The 15937-nt window shown below is 41.0% G+C and overlaps 1 protein-coding gene across 5 annotated transcripts in view; it reads left to right on the forward strand.

Annotated features, from left to right (window-relative positions):
• fastkd1 (FAST kinase domains 1) overlaps window positions 1–15937 on the forward strand; it is a 61683-nt gene that overhangs the window by 2952 nt on the left and 42794 nt on the right. For all 5 annotated transcript variants that reach the window (XM_069935695.1, XM_069935694.1, XM_069935699.1 and 2 more), the window contains 3 exons: window positions 3344–3832; window positions 11128–11196; window positions 15009–15134. In XM_069935695.1, the coding sequence (XP_069791796.1) occupies window positions 3483–3832; window positions 11128–11196; window positions 15009–15134 (545 nt within the window). In that variant the 5' untranslated portion in view covers window positions 3344–3482. The remainder of the gene's footprint in view (window positions 1–3343; window positions 3833–11127; window positions 11197–15008; window positions 15135–15937) is intronic.

Consider the following 15937-nt stretch of genomic DNA (forward strand, 5'->3'; position numbering starts at 1 on the left):
GAGAAAGTATATGGGTAAGGGGGTAAAGTTTGGTGTAGTATTTTATGTTGTCTTCATCTATTTTCTCCTTTTTCTCCCTTTTGTTGAATCTTCTTTCTTTTACTTACCCCTCTGGGACTTGTGGCCCTTGTCTCTATTTTATTTTCTCAGGGTTTGTGGTGGCATGGCAGGCTGTAGCTGATGGCTGGAGGAATAAGGTTGGGTGAGGACAGATATGGAGGGAACACTGATCTGGAGGTCCCTGGAGCAATGACTAAGAGCATAAAATATGTTAGTTTTAATGTTAATGGTTTGAACGGGTTGGTAAAAAGGAAACTAGTCTTGGCGCACATTTTTTTTTAAATGGGAGCCGATCTAGCCTTTCTCCCATAAACATTTAATGGAGCGAGAACACCAAAAGCTAAAAGGGGGATGGGTGGGTCAGGCAATATCCTCCTCATTCAGTTCGCATGCAAGTGGGGGGGAGAGGAGGGTTGCAATTTTGATTGGGAAGAGTGTTCCAGTGAGAGTGCAGAATGCGACCATAGACAAAACGGGAAGATTTGTAATGGTGCACTGTCAGATATATTCAGAATTCCGGACCCTAGTAAATGTATACTCCCCCAACTTCGATGGCAAAAAGTTCATATGAAGCACTTCCCTAAGATTAGCAGAAGGAAAAGAGAACATCCTGATTAGGGAAGATTTAATTTTTGTCTGGATCCCGTCTTAGATAAGTCAACAAAGAAAATAGCTAAAACAAAGGTGGAGAGGGCTACCATTGGCAATATGAAGGAGCCAAATTTGATAGACATGTGGAGGCAGAAACATCTGAGGGAGGGATTATTCCTTCTCAAAACGGCATGACTCCTAGAATTGACTTTTTCCTGGCTTCATCCCATATAGAGGGTAGGATCATGGAAACTGAGTACACAGCAAGACTTTTCTCAGATCACTCACCCCTGACACTAACAGTAGAAATGGTAGTTAAGCAGGATACGGCATACAGATGGCATTTTAATGTGTTGCTGTTAAAGAAGCTGGAGTTTTGTAGTTTTATAAGAACACAAATAGATATATTTTGCAAGGCCAATTGTATCTCCACTCCAGATAAATTCCTCCTGGGGGACACCCTCCAAGCATATTTGAGAGGCCAGATAATTGGATACACCAAGACAGTGAAGAAAGAATATATGAGGGAGGTGGATGGATTGGAACAAGAAATTACTTGGAAAAGGATTATCAAAAATCAGGCTCAGATGACCACTACAGGGCTCTAGCAAATAATTTAAAAAAAATTAAATATAATGCATTTTAAAATTATAACATGGAAAAGGCCATAATATGGTCAAAACAAAAATACGATGAATTGGGGGAGAGAGCCCATAAAATCTTCTCTTGGCAGTTGAGGGCAGAACAGGCCTCAAGGACGATCAATGCAATACTGGGAACGGCATGGCCATGTGTAAACCAAAAGAGATCAATGAGACCTTCAAGGAATTTTACGAGTGTTTATACAAATCAGAGCTAACGTGTGGGGGGGGGGGGGGGGGACAGGCGGGGAGGTCCAGTTAAATTCAACAGGTTTGTGTCCAAATTGGAGCTTCCAAATTTGGACCCAGAAGAACAGGATTGCCTAGATCTTCCTTTCACAGAGGAAGGGATAGGGAAAGCATTGAACTCACTGTAGACTAACAGGTCTCCAGGTGAGGATGGGTTTCCACCTGAGTTTTATAAGGAATTTAAAGATTTACTGATACCCCTCTATATGGAGACCCATACCCTCCCAAAATGTTTTTAGACAGCCAACACTATGACAATACTTAAAAAAGACAAAGATCTGCTATTGCTGACCTCCTATAGACCTATTTCACTATTAAATACAGATAAGATACTTGCCGAAGCCCTGGCAAATAGAATGATGAAATATATACCAAAAATAATAAACAAAGATCAAACAGGCTTTGTGAAAAAGAGACAGGCAGCAGACAATATTGGCAGACTGTTGAATATAATGCATCTGACACAAACCAGGAATGAGGGGTGGGGTTCTGGCTGTGGCAATGGATGCAGGTAAGGCATTTGATAGGCTAGAGTGGGATTTTCTATTCAAAGTGCTGGAAAAATTGGAGTTAAGGCCATCTTTTATAAATTGGATAAGGGCACTGTATCACACGCCCAAGGCTAAAGTTGTGACCAATGAACAAATTTCTTCAGTATTCCCACTGACAAGATCAAGTATACAAGGATTCCCGCTGTCTCCAGCCCTGTTCATATTGGCCATGGAGTCATTAGCTGAAACCATTCGCTAGAGCAGGCCAGGAAGAACATAAAATCAATGTATTTGCAGGTGACTTACTGATGTATCTGATGGACCTGGTAAACTCATTGTCCAGGCTGTACTCTACACTGGAGGACTATGGGGAGATCTCTGGCTACAAGTTGAATTGGAATAAGAGTGAAATTATGCCACTCACTAAGGGGGACAATGTCAGCATAACAGCTATCTAAAGTGGCCACAAAATGGGATAAAATATCTAGGAGTTAGAATAGATAACAACTTCAATAATTTATACAAGTTGAATTATACCCCCTTGCTTGAAAGAATCGAGGAGGACTTAAATAGGTGGATGTCCCTGCCAATAGCCTTGGTTGGCAGGGTCAATTGTATTAAAATGAATGTGTTGCCGAGGCTTCAGTACCTCCTTCAGACACTGCCCATGGCGTTACCCAGGGAATTCTTTTAAAATTTGCTTTCATGGGTAAGAACATTTCTGTGGAAAGGAAAGGTGGCCAGGGTCTCTGCAGAAACTGTATAAAATGGACAATTGTAAATTGTTGTCAATGCTGAACATGTAAACATTGATACTGATAATGTTGATAGCTATTTGACACTGGTAAATTATAAATAAAATGTTCAAAAAATTAATTTGCAGTTCTAATGGATAATAGATTCTGAAGGCAAATGCTGGCTGATATTCTGGAAGTTTTTTGTAGCTTTTTATTCTTCTTGATACCCACATTATTGAAATTAGGAAAAAATACTTGCATTTTATTAACAACTATAATCCATATTTATATGACTATTATAAAGACTACAACATTTGTAGAATAAATTAAAAAATAAGAAGCCAATTTGGTAGTCCATTTTTAGGGTTCTCAATGATTGAATATTTTTGGTTAAATGTCTTTAAAAGATTAAATGAACTGATGATATTTCTAATCATTATAAATCTAAGCCTAGCACTAAAATAGTTGTAACTTATTGACAATGTAAACTTCTAATATTTAATGTATCACTTGTCAATGTGATTAAGAAATGCTCTATAATGTTATTGACATTTAATTATTTTTCTTTTTACAGATGATACGCATCCTATGTGGTCCTTGAGAGATGTCTTTTACCGGACTATGGGAAAATCAAGTTTCATTGCACCAAATAAACCTTCTGACAATTAGTTTTGACATTTAAAAAAAGAAGTGCTTTTAAGATTGGAAAAATAATGCTTCCATTAAAAATGCTTAGGTTGAAACACATTTACTACCTCTCGTTGAGATTCTACCAATCGCGGGTTAAGGGGAGTGATGTTTTACTCTCTGAACTTGGCACCTGCTCAAATGAGGACCAAATATTTGAACATATAGGGAAGAACAAAGCCAAGCTTGAAGTGCTGCATGTGAGCCGTGCAATAGAATTACTCTGGAAATTTCAAAAGGAAAAACCACAGATGCTGAGGAGTATTGATTGCATCAGAAATCATTCACAGTTCATGGTTCTTTGTGTACTAGCTGAAAATAAAATTGACCAGATGGATGATGAAATACTGGTGGATCTGTTATACAATTCACTGAGGTAACTATAGGCATTGAGAGGTGAAATTCTGGAAGGAGTGCAATGAGTAGTTCTCATTAGGCTTCTTCAGGTGCATTCTCCGCTAAGAATGAACCTGAAGTAGAGGAATCGGCCCTTTGAATTGTCGTTCAGGTGGCAGTGCTAAAAGCGCAGCATTGGCCACCTGAAGGGACAAATGCACGGGATACGCCTCTGAGCGCACTCCAGCTCCTGTCCCTGTGGGCTGTCATATTTGGGATGGCTGGCTGTCAGAGTTGGGACAGCTGGCGTGGGATATCAGCGCTGGGACGTCTCCACACCGATCCTGCTGCCCCGCTCTCTCCCAACAGCCTGATATCAGTCCCCACATTGTGGGGCGGGCTTTAGGGGTTGGGGCGGGCGGCGTGGGCATTAGTGGTTGGAATGGCCGGTGCGGGCTGTAGGGGTTGGTGCGGATGGAGCGGGCTGTAGAGTATCGGGTGGCCGGCGCGGGCTGCAGCTGTTGGCGAGGCCGGCATGGGCTGCAGCGGTTGGGGCGGCTGGCGCGGGCTGCAGCGGTTGGGGTGGCCGGCGCGGGTTGGGGCGGCCAGTGCGGGCTGCAGCACAACCCACGAATGCTACCCCAACAGCTGCAGCCGGTGCCGACTGTTCCATCCTCTACAGCCCGTGCCAGCTGCCCGAACCTGTACAGCCCGTGCCAGCCTTTCCAACCACTAATGCCCGCGCCAGTCGCCCCACAGTGGGGATTGGTATCGGTCTGTTGGGAGAGAGCGGGGCAGTGCGATCAGTGTTGGGACATCTCTGCACTGACAGCCCACGCCAGCTGCCCCTGCCCTGATGTTCCACGCTGGGGGAAAGGACAGCTGGGAGGGGAGCTGTCAGGCGCCGCCAGCTGACTGTCATCCCCTTAGCAGCTGCTTTCAGGCGGCTGCATTCAGATGGCTGGGGGGACCACTGTGCTGCGGCAATTATCCCTCTCGGAGGAGGGTTACAAAGTTTGCCTCGCAGGGGCCTCCTGCGCATTCGAGTGGCCTCCCGACTGCCGCATATTGCCGTAATATGCGACTTTACAAGCGGGGAATTTGGTCACCTGAAAGTGCCTATTTCAATTATTTAGGGTTTTGGTAAGACCACATCGAGAACACTGTGAACATTTTTTTATCTCCTTGCCTAAGATGCACTTAACGTGCAGCAAACATTCACTCTACTGATTCTATGTGAGATTGAGTAGACTGTGACTTTATTCTGTGGAGTATACCCTGTACAAAAACAAAGGCGAGAAATCAGACTGCTCAAACTACAGGGGAATCACGTTGCTCTCCATTGCAGGCAAAATCTTCGCTAGGATTCTACTAAATAGAATAATACCTAGTGTCGCCGAGAATAGAACGCTTCCACCAGCGTTGTCTCCGCTCCATCCTCAACATCCATTGGAGCGCTTACATCCCTAACGTCGAAGTACTCGAGATGGCAGAGGTCGACAGCATCGAGTCCACGCTGCTGAAGATCCAGCTGCGCTGGATGGGTCACGTCTCCAGAATGGAGGACCATCGCCTTCCCAAGATCGTGTTTTATGGCGAGCTCTCCACTGGCCACCGTGACAGAGGTGCACCAAAGAAAAGGTACAAGGACTGCCTAAAGAAATCTCTTGGTGCCTGCCACATTGACCACCGCCAGTGGGCTGATATCGCCTCAAACCGTGCATCTTGGCGCCTCACAGTTTGGCGGGCAGCAACCTCCTTTGAAGAAGACCGCAGAGCCTACCTCACTGACAAAAGGCAAAGGAGGAAAAACCCAACACCCAACCCCAACCCACCAATTTTCCCCTGCAACCACTGCAATCGTGTCTGCCTGTCCCGCATCGGACTTGTCAGCCACAAACGAGCCTGCAGCTGACGTGGACTTTTTACCCCCTCCATAAATCTTCGTCCGCGAAGCCAAGCAAAAGAAAAAAAAATAGATTGAGCAATCTTGTTGGAGTGTCCAGAATCTTGGCTTTAGTATTCTTGATGAAGAAAAACTATTCTACTGACTGAAGAATTTTGGAGTAGGGATAAGGTACTTGCGTCTGAGATGAGGAGAAATTCTCCAGTCCAAGGGTGATGAACTTTGTGGAATTCTCTGCGCTGGATGGCTTTGGAAATATGGTCACTGTGTCTATTTCATATCGATAGATTTCTGGATATTAAGGAAATCATGGATAGTGGTGATATCTGTAGAAAATGGTGATTGAAGTCAAAGATATGCCATGTACTCATAAATAAGAGAGCAGGGGTTAAATGCTAAATGACCCACTCCTATTTGTGTTCCTGATTTGTGGCTTCCTTTTTATATGATAATGGATAGAATGCTGGCTTCTTTTCGTCAAACTTCTTTAACTCTTTGGAAGGTATTCTTAGTTATGCCCTCGATTTTGGATTGTAGATATCCTCATTGATAATTCCAGACTAAAAGCCTGGTAAAAAAGGAGGAAATCAGTTCCACAGAATCTGCTGAATATTTGTGGACAATTTTTTTTTGAGGTCACTGACACCATAATATCTTGGACTGTGTTCCAAAATATTTACAAGTAAACAAATTAGAGATCATCTCCAGTCCACAAGATGGAGATTAGATATAGAATTGGCAAGATAAGAGAAGACAGGGTAGTTATAGATGGTCCATGTTGGTTGGTGACCAGTGGTATTCTGCAGAGATCAGTTCTGGGACCCTTATTCTTTGTGATTTTTATAAATTACCTGGATGAGGAAGTGGAAGGATGGGTTGGTAAGATTTGTGGATGACACAAAAGTTGGTGATGGTGTGGATAGCCTGGAGGGTTGCCAGAGGTTACAAAGGGATGCAGAGCTGAACTGAGAATTGACAAATGGGATTTAACCTAGAAAAGTGTGAAGGGGTTCATTTCAGTTGGTCAAATTTGAAGGAAGAATACAGTGTAACAGGAGGTCGCTGAGCATTATTGATGACTAGGACCGTCACAGTTACTGCACAGGTTGGCGTTGTTAAGAAGTCGTATGGTATGTTTCCTTCATTAATTATGGGATTGAGTTCAAGAGACGTGAAGTAATGTTTCAGCAGCGTAAGACCTTAGTTAGACTCCACTTGGAATCTTATGTTCAGTTCTGGTCACCTCATTAGAGGAAAGGTGTGGATGTTCTCAAGAGGCTATGTCGGAGATTTACAAGGAAGTTTGAATTGGAGAGCATGCTTTATGAGGATAGGTTGAGTGAACTTGGTCTTCTTGGAATTAAAAAAAAAATAAAGCAGCATCATGGGTGCTGGAATCTCATACCTGACATGCTGATTCTTAAGCTTATGTTGGACCTAATCAGTAGTGATGGAGGTGTCAGTAAGCAAGATCAGCATGGAACGCTAACCAAAACCTTGCAAGTAGCCTCACAGGGAGGCATGGTTAGTGTAGCGGTTAGTGCAGTGCTGTAACAGCGCAGCAAGCGGGACCAGTGGTCGAATCCCGCAATGTCCGTAAGGAGTTTGTATGTTCTTCCCTTGTCTGTGTGGCTTTCCTCTGGGTGCTCCGGTTTCCTCCCACCTTTCAAAAATGTACAGGGGATGATGGTCAATTGGGTGTATTTGGGCAGCATTGTCTCGTGGGATGAAAGGGCCTGTAACCATGCTGTATATCTAACTTTATTTGTTACAATTTTTAAAAAAATTTAAAAGGTTGCAACATTTATATTGTTAACTTCTTCCATAGCCAATGACACATCTGTCCAATATCTGTCAGGTGGAGACTGAATGTGTGGCTGAAGGGGTGGAGTAAAAAGACAGGGTTTTAAGTTCTTGGACCACTGAGACCATTTCTGGATGAGATGGGACCTCTACTGTAATAATGGGTTACATCTAAATCCCAGAGATACCAGTCAGGGGAGTTTGCTAGGTCTTTAAACTAGTAAGGTTTGGGACAAGGGTTCATGTCAGGGAGGATAGCAAAAACAGTCTTTAGGCAAAGAAAAAAAGCTTTTTCACACAATCTGGAAGTGGAACAGCAGCAGGTAATAAATAGTGGCCATAGTAACAATTGGAGAGAGGGTGAGAGGCTGAAAGTTAAATGTGGAAGATCTCTGAGATGCATTTATTTCAATGCAAGGAGTGTGGTAAACAAGGTGGATGAACTAATGGTGTGGATTGACACGTGGTGTTATGATGTTATAGCAATTTGTGAGACATGGTTAAAGGAAGGTCGTGACTGGCAGCTAAATATTCCAGGATTTCGCTGCTTTAGACGTGACAGAATTGGCGGGGTACGGGGGGGAGGTGTGTCGTTGCTTGTCAGGGAAGATATTACAGCAGTGCTGAGGGAAGATAGACTGGAGGACTCATCATGCGAGGCTCTGTGGGTTGAACTAAAAAATAAAAAAGGTGAGGCTACAAATATAGGGGTATATTATAGGCCGCCAAAAGAGGATAGGGAACTGGAAGAGTAAATGTGCAGGGAAATAGCTGAGATGTGTAGTAGAAATAGGGTTGTGATAGTTGGGGATTTCAATTTTCCTAACATTGATTGGGAAACAAAATCAGTGAGAGGGCAGGATGGCTTAATCTTTGTACAATGTGTTCAGGATTGCTTTTTACAGCAGTATGTTGAAGTGCCTACTAGAGGGGAGGCAGTGTTAGATCTATTGTTAGGGAACGGAATAGGGCAGGTGACGGAAGTGTGCTTTGGTGAGAATTTTGGATCCAGCGATCGTGGGTCCATTAGCTTCAACTTAAATATGGAAAGGAATAGGTCAGGTCCGAGTGGAGGAAGGCTAGATTTGAAGAAATGAGAAGGGATTTACAGAAAATTATATGGGTTGATCTTTTTTCTGGAAAGGATGAAGAGGAGATTTGGAGGGTATTTAAAGAAGAGATATTGAGAGTACATGATCTTTACGTGCCAGTCAGATCTAAAAACAAGGCCAAAAACCTAAGGGAACCGTGGTTTTCTGGAAAAATAAGGAAGTTGGTTCAGGATGAGAGGGGCATTTACAAAATTTAAGAAGCAAAAAATGGATAAGATGTATGATTATTACATAGATTGCAGAAAAAACTTGAAGAAGGAAATTAGGCAAAAAGAAGGTATGAGGTGTCAATAGCCGATAAGGTAAAAGTAAATCCTAAGGGTTTTTACAGATATGTGAATACTAAAATGAGGGATAAGGATAGAATAGGACCCCTGGAAAATGAGAGCGGTGAACTGTGCGAGGAACCGTATCAGATGGGAGAGATATTAAATGATTTTTTTCTCATCTGTGTTCACGAAGGAAAAGGACATTAGACTATGTGAGATAAGAGAGGCAAATGGCTTAGTTATGGAATAAATAGAGATTAGTAAAGAGAGGGTTTTGGTGCTTCAAGGGTCAGTAAAAGTGGATAAGTCTGGTCCTGATGGGATTTTCCCCAGGACATTAAGGGAGGTCAGGGAGCAAATAGCGGAGGCACTGTCAGTGATCTTTTTCAAAGATCACTGGAGGAGGGTGTGGTGCCGCGGGATTGGAGGGTTACTAATGTAGTTCCGTTCTTTAAAAAAGGCACGAGGTGTCACCCAAATAATTATAGGACTGTAAGCTTGACTTCGGTGGTAGGGAAAGTTATGGAGGGTACTCTTAGAGATGGTGTGTATAAATATCTAGATAAGCAGGGATTGATCAGGAGCACCCAGCGTGGGTTGGTGAAGGGGAAGTCATGTTTGACGAACCTTGTTGAGTTTTTCGAAGAAGTGACAAGAAAGGTGGATGAAGGTAGGGCAGTTGATGTAGTCTATCTGGATTTTAGCAAAGCTTTTGATAAAGTTCCACATGAAAGGTTACGAAGGTTCAGTCACTAGGGATTATTAGAGAAATAGTAAGATGGGTTCAGAGGTGGCTGGAGGGGAGAGAGCAGAGGGTCATGGTGGACAACTGTCTGTCAGGATGGAAGCCTGTGACGAGCGGAGTACCTCAAGGATTGGTGCTAGGTCCCCTGTTGTTCATAATTTATTAATGATTTGGATGATGGGGTGGTTAACTGGGTAAGTAAATACACAGACAATATGAAAATAGGGGGAGTGGTGGATAGTGAGGAAGGTTTTCAGGGATTACACAGGGATTTGGTTTGTTATGATGTTATAGAGAGTTTGGAGAGTTGGGCTGAAAGATGGCAGATGGAATTTAATGTAGAGAAGTGTGTCTTCTGTAAAAATAATCAAAATAGGACAAATGTAGTAAAGGAGAGGACATTGGGGAATGCACAAGAACAAAGAGATCTTGGAATTATGGTGCAGCATTCCTTAAAGGTGGATTCCCATGTTGACAGGGTAGTTAAGAAGGCATTTGGTATGCTAGCCTTCATAAATCATAGCCTAGAGTATAGGAGCTGGGAAGTGATGCTGTGACTGTTTAAGGCATTGGTGAGGCCAGGTTTGGAGTATTGTGTTCAGTTCTGGACTCCAAATTATAGGAAGGATATAGATAAGATGGAGAGGGTGCAGAGAAGATTTACAAGGATGTTGCCTGGCTTAAAATACCTAGAGTACAGAGAAAGATTGAAGAGGTTAGGACATTATTCATTGGAACATAGATGGTTGAGAGGGGATTTGATAGAGGTGTTTAAAATTATGGAGGGAATAGGTAGACTAGATGCAAGTAGACTCTTCCCCTTGAGAGCAGGGGAGGTTGAAACAAGAGGACACAAGTTGAGGGTAAGGGGGAAAATTTTTAGGAGAAACAGGATGCTTCTTCACTCAGAGAGTGGTGGCTGAATGGAATAATCTTCCAGAGGAAATAGTTGAGGCAGAGTCAATTCTTTCATTTAAGAGGAGGTTGGATATATACATGGATAAGAGGGGGGTTAGAGGGTTATGGGCGGAGAATAGGTGGGGGGAGCTAGCGGAGTTGTTTGAGTGAACCGGCGTGGACTTGTAGGGTCGAGATGGCCTGTTTCCATGCCATAAACTGTTATATGGTTAATATTCCAAAGTACGACTAAGATGTAAATTTAGAGCCCAAAGAAGCATGTTTAACTATGATCATGTTAAATTAATATGGCTGCAAGGATAAAGTTTTTTTTAAGATATACAGCACTATAACAAGCCAATTTGGCCCTATGAATCAAGGCTGCCTAATTTACACCCCATTCACCTACATCCTGGTACAATTTTGAAGGGTTGGAGAAAACTGGAGGCCCCAGAAAAAACCCACAAATTCCTCACCAGGATTCAAACCCTGGTCCAGTCCCAATCATTGATGCTATAAAGGTGTTGTGGTAACTGCTACCGTGCCGCCCCAATTTTCTCACATAATTTTCTCACGTAAAATATACTTGTGCATTTATTGCAGGTTGAGTATTGAACCACACGATTCACTTGTGCAACAACTTGTGATGGAAGCATGGGAAAGGATTGAAAGGTAAATATAGAACATTTTATTCTATTGATTATAATTTTAGAGGCAATTTATTTTTCTATTTAATGTTTTAATTGCAGTGAATTATTTGGTCATAAAATTTCTGGTTGAAAGCAGTGTAGCATTTACAGATTAAAATATTTCTGATCAGTGCATTATTTGTTTCAATCTGCATTATATAAAAATGATAACTTATTAAAATAATTATTAACTTGTTATAATAATACTTAAGCTTCAACTTTTAGTAAGTGTGACCAGTAATTTCAAGTATTTTGCAGTTTGTTTATTGTCTATTTGCAAATGCATTGAAACTTATTTGCCGCAGCTTTCCGGGTACATAAAGCACACAGCGCAAACCAACGTGTAAGAAGAGAAAACAATAGAAAGGAAGAGTTAAAAGATAATCATAAATATTTTCAGTTGGTTGTCATGCAACAAAAAAAATGGTCTGAAACAAAAGCGCAAACGGACTTTTGGCAGACTGGAAGTCATGTTATAGTAGTGTGGGGAGGTTCAAGAGGCTAATGGTTTTGGAAAGACTAATCTTGAACGTGGAAGTATCAGACTAGGATTCTGTACCTTCTGTCTGAATGCAGCAGAAAGAAGAGAACATGGTCAGGGTGATGGGGATCTTTTGTTTTGTTAACTGATTTTTCAGCTTTCTTGATGTCTTCAGTGGTTGAGAGGTTGGTGCCTGTGAAGGGCGTGACTATATCCACACTTTTTAAGGCCCTTTGGTTTCCTGGTCATTTAAGTTTCCAAACCAGCCTATGATGTGGCCAGTCAGTATACCTTTTACTGAATGAGTTTTTGAAGACATACTGAATCTCCTAAAACTCCCTAGAAAGTAGGAGGGTCTGTGTGCCTTTTTCATAGTTAATTCAATGTATCAGGCAAGTTCCTCCAATACGTGGCTATCCAGAAACTTCAAGCACCTAACGCTCTGCACCATTGCCCCATCAATGAAGGCAGGCCCTCTGTTCCCCATTCCTAAAATCCACAATCAACTGCTTAGTCTTGTTGAATTTGAGAGCCTGATTGTTCTGACACCACACAACCAGGTTTACATTCTCCATTTCCAGTAGCTGATTAGCTTCTTCATTTTCAAAACAATGTTTCTCTTGAGATAATAGATACAATATAAGGCACCTTATGTAAAATGAGCCTTCATGCTATAAAATAAATAAATAATCTGAATCATGCTTTTCAATTTGGGCTGAGTTGGAATTGGTTGAACAAAGATTCAATCTACAGTTAATGTAATGCACTTTTATTTTTGTAACGAAAGGCTAAATTAAATATTTCTCACTGAAAGTTTATCCTTTTTTCCAAAATTATTACAATTACCCAAACAGTATAAAAGTTTATTTAATATTATTTATTTACAAAATATGTATTTAATATTATTGTTACTTTTACTATTTTGTGGCCAATTTCTGACTGGCAACAGAAAATTGATATCTCTCCAAAATTGAGAGATATCAAGAGTTATCACTGAAGAGAACTCTGAAGATGATGGGGGTAAATCCATGCTGGAGTCACCAGTTCCATTTGAAATCACCAACATGTGGTGTCCCATCTACATAAAAACTTAAGAACTGGGAGCTATCACCATTATCCCATGGGTTTCCTTAATAATACAGATATATTATGAATATTGTGAATTAATTCAGTAACACTGAACTTTCAGTATACTCCATCCATGGCTACTGCATCCTTCCTTAAGTAGAGAGATCAGTCCTCTAGGTGCACACAGGTTATGGTAAATTCAAAATAAGTTTTTATTAAACCAATAATACCATGTTATATCTTACTTATCTCTAACTTAAACCCCCTCTGGCACAAATGTAAATATGTGTGTGTAAGTCCCAAACTTTGAAAAGTCAATCTTAAAACTTCAACATCATTTTAATCTTTCTTGAAGTTCTTCAATTTTCAGTTCAGAAATAACTATGAAGTGCTTTCAAACATTATATCTTCAGACCTCTAACTTAAAATTCTTTTGATGATTTGTCTTTCAGAGAGATTTTCTTCACATGAGTGTTTTCTTCTCTTGAATGAAGACTTTGGAATCTGTGTTCCAAATGATGAAACTGCCCTCTTAATCTTAAGGAAACAGTCAGAAGTGGGCTTAGTCATTTCAAAGCCACTTATTCTGTGTTCCCCTTTTTCAGGAGTAACATAGGCAGCTTTTTTTCCCTCTGCAGGAAATATTGCTGCTTTCAATCCTGTCTGAACAGGACAGCAAATTACCTTAAAACTGACTTTTGTCTCATTTCGATAATTCTTGCAGATCTCTCATGTCCAATGGTATGTGACATAATTTCTATCTTTGAAGTTCATTATGTGTCTTGACACTTGTGTGCTAAAAGCATCTCTGTTCTCTTACAGAATCAAAGTAATTAACTTTGATATTTCTTTCTCATTTCCGGGCTGTCTGAAATTTACTAACAAAATGGCTTCTTGTCTACTCAAGCAAACAATCCATTGTTCCACACATCTCAAGAACCATCATAAAAATCTTTCATATCTTCTCCTTACAGTGCAACAGCAGACTCTTCAGCTTTCAAACTGGCTTCAGTGGTCAATTGTGTTAAAATGCAAATGTGTTTGTTGATGCTGAAGCCAGCTATGAGCTGCAAAGAACCGTGTGTGTCTAGAATGTAAGTGATTCTTGTCCACCCAAAACTAACTTTTACGGAGATGTTAATACATATATGAAATATAGTTTTAACATTAGATTAAAAATTAATCATAGCACATTTGTCACAGGTAATATAGAGAGGATGCAGAGTTGGACAGAAAAGTGGCAGATGGATCTCAACGTGATACATTTTGTAAGGACTAACCAGTAGGCTGAGTACAGGGTTAATGTTCAGTTGCTTGAATGTCGATGAACAGAGGAACCTTGGGGTCCAAATCAATTCCTCAAGGTTGCCACACAGATTAATAGGAAAGTTAAAAAAAGCCTATGGGATGCTGGGATTCATTAATAGGGAGATTGAATTCAGGCTTAGTTATTTCAAAGCCACTTATTCTGTGTTCCCCCTTTTCAGGAGTAACATAGGCAGAACACTGATAGAGGTCTACAAAATTATGAGAGGTATAAAGTGGACAGCCAGCATCTGTTTCCCAGGGCAGGATCAGCAAACACCAGAGGACGTGTACAAATGAAGAGGGAAGTTTAGGGAGACATTGGGATCTTTTTTTTTAGAGTTGTGGACGCCTGGAATGCCTTGCCGGGGATGGTGGTAAAGGCAGAAACATGAGGGGCATTTAAGAGACTTAGACAAGACACATGGATGAAAGAAAAATAGAGGATTATGGGGTAGGGAGGGTTTTTTTTAAGGCCCTGTACTGTGCTGTATTGTTCTATGTTCTGTGCTTTGCTGTGATTACACATTGACCATTCTGGGATGATGCAAAATGGTTGCATATGCATTGAAGTTTAGAAGAAAAGGTCATGTGGAAAAAATGTGATGGGCAAATGTGGAGAGGATAGATCCTCTGCTGTTGGAGACAGAACAAGGAGATAAAACCTCACAAGAAGCTGGTGTCAACTTGACACTGAGATGAAGAAATTTCTTCTCTCAGAAGATTTATAATCTTTGGAATTTATACCCTGAGGAGCTGTTGTTTGCTACATCCAAGTTTGAGAGGGAGTTTTTTTGAAAGCAGGGAATGTATATGGTTGGGGATCAAGCAGGAAAATTAAGTTGAGGTCAAATATCAGCCCTTAGCAATGGATTTACAGGGACATTATCTACTCCACTGTTTCATAATGTTTTTTTGAAAATAGATTTTTCTTGCCACAGATTTAGTATGGCTGTGTTATCCAAGTTTGCCGTATGTCTGACGAATCAACATTTGCATCATAGTCCTCTAATGGGGAAAATCGCTGACATTGTTTGCAGTAAATTGGAATCTGTACATGATACAAGGTAAGTGTTAATTAGCAAGTATACCTGTACCATTTATTCATTTGTATGGTCCCAGCATTTTGTAATTTAAAATAAAGTTCCTGAAATCAACCAAAAACATTAACATCATGGAAGCAATTATTGTTTAGTTGCTAATGAATAAAATTAATAGATATAGATAAAATTAATTGGTGTACGAGCCCAGAGGCCCCCAAAACCCAGCAGCAATAGACATTCACCAAGACAAATGGTTACTTAGACAAAAGTTGCTTTCAATTATTTTTAAATATGAAAACCGAATCAAACTTTAACTCATCACTATCAACTTAACTAACCTAACTTAGCCCCTTCTAATTCTAAGCGCACGTGTATGTAATGTGTGTGTAAGTTCAGAAAAGTTCTTTGATTGACAGTCCAATCTCACTTTTCATTCCTCCAAGTTCACTGATTGCAGGAAATACTTATACTGTGCACAGAATTTAACATTTATAAAGTTCACCAGGCTTTGGTGCTTGAAAGGTAAATGATTACCGCTCAGGAAGGTTCTTGTCAGTTTTCAGAGAGAGATTTGTTGTTCACTGGACACCCACAACTGATTCCTTTTTTAATCAGCCACTTCAGTGACTTGCCGAAGAAACCTGCCCCATCAAGGGGAAAATTATAACCTTTTTCTTTCAGGTCACCACAGAACTTTAGACAGCCAGTCCTCTCTTGCATGAACCACAAGGATTTTGACCAGGCTGAACTAAGAACTCACAACCCGTCTTCCAAATGTGGTTTTCCACAAGTTTGCCAGCTTGTTCTGTCCTAGCTACAGCTGCTGA

The sequence above is a fragment of the Narcine bancroftii genome, chromosome 4 (genome assembly GCF_036971445.1).
Source record: "Narcine bancroftii isolate sNarBan1 chromosome 4, sNarBan1.hap1, whole genome shotgun sequence".
NCBI classification, from domain to species: domain Eukaryota; kingdom Metazoa; phylum Chordata; class Chondrichthyes; order Torpediniformes; family Narcinidae; genus Narcine; species Narcine bancroftii.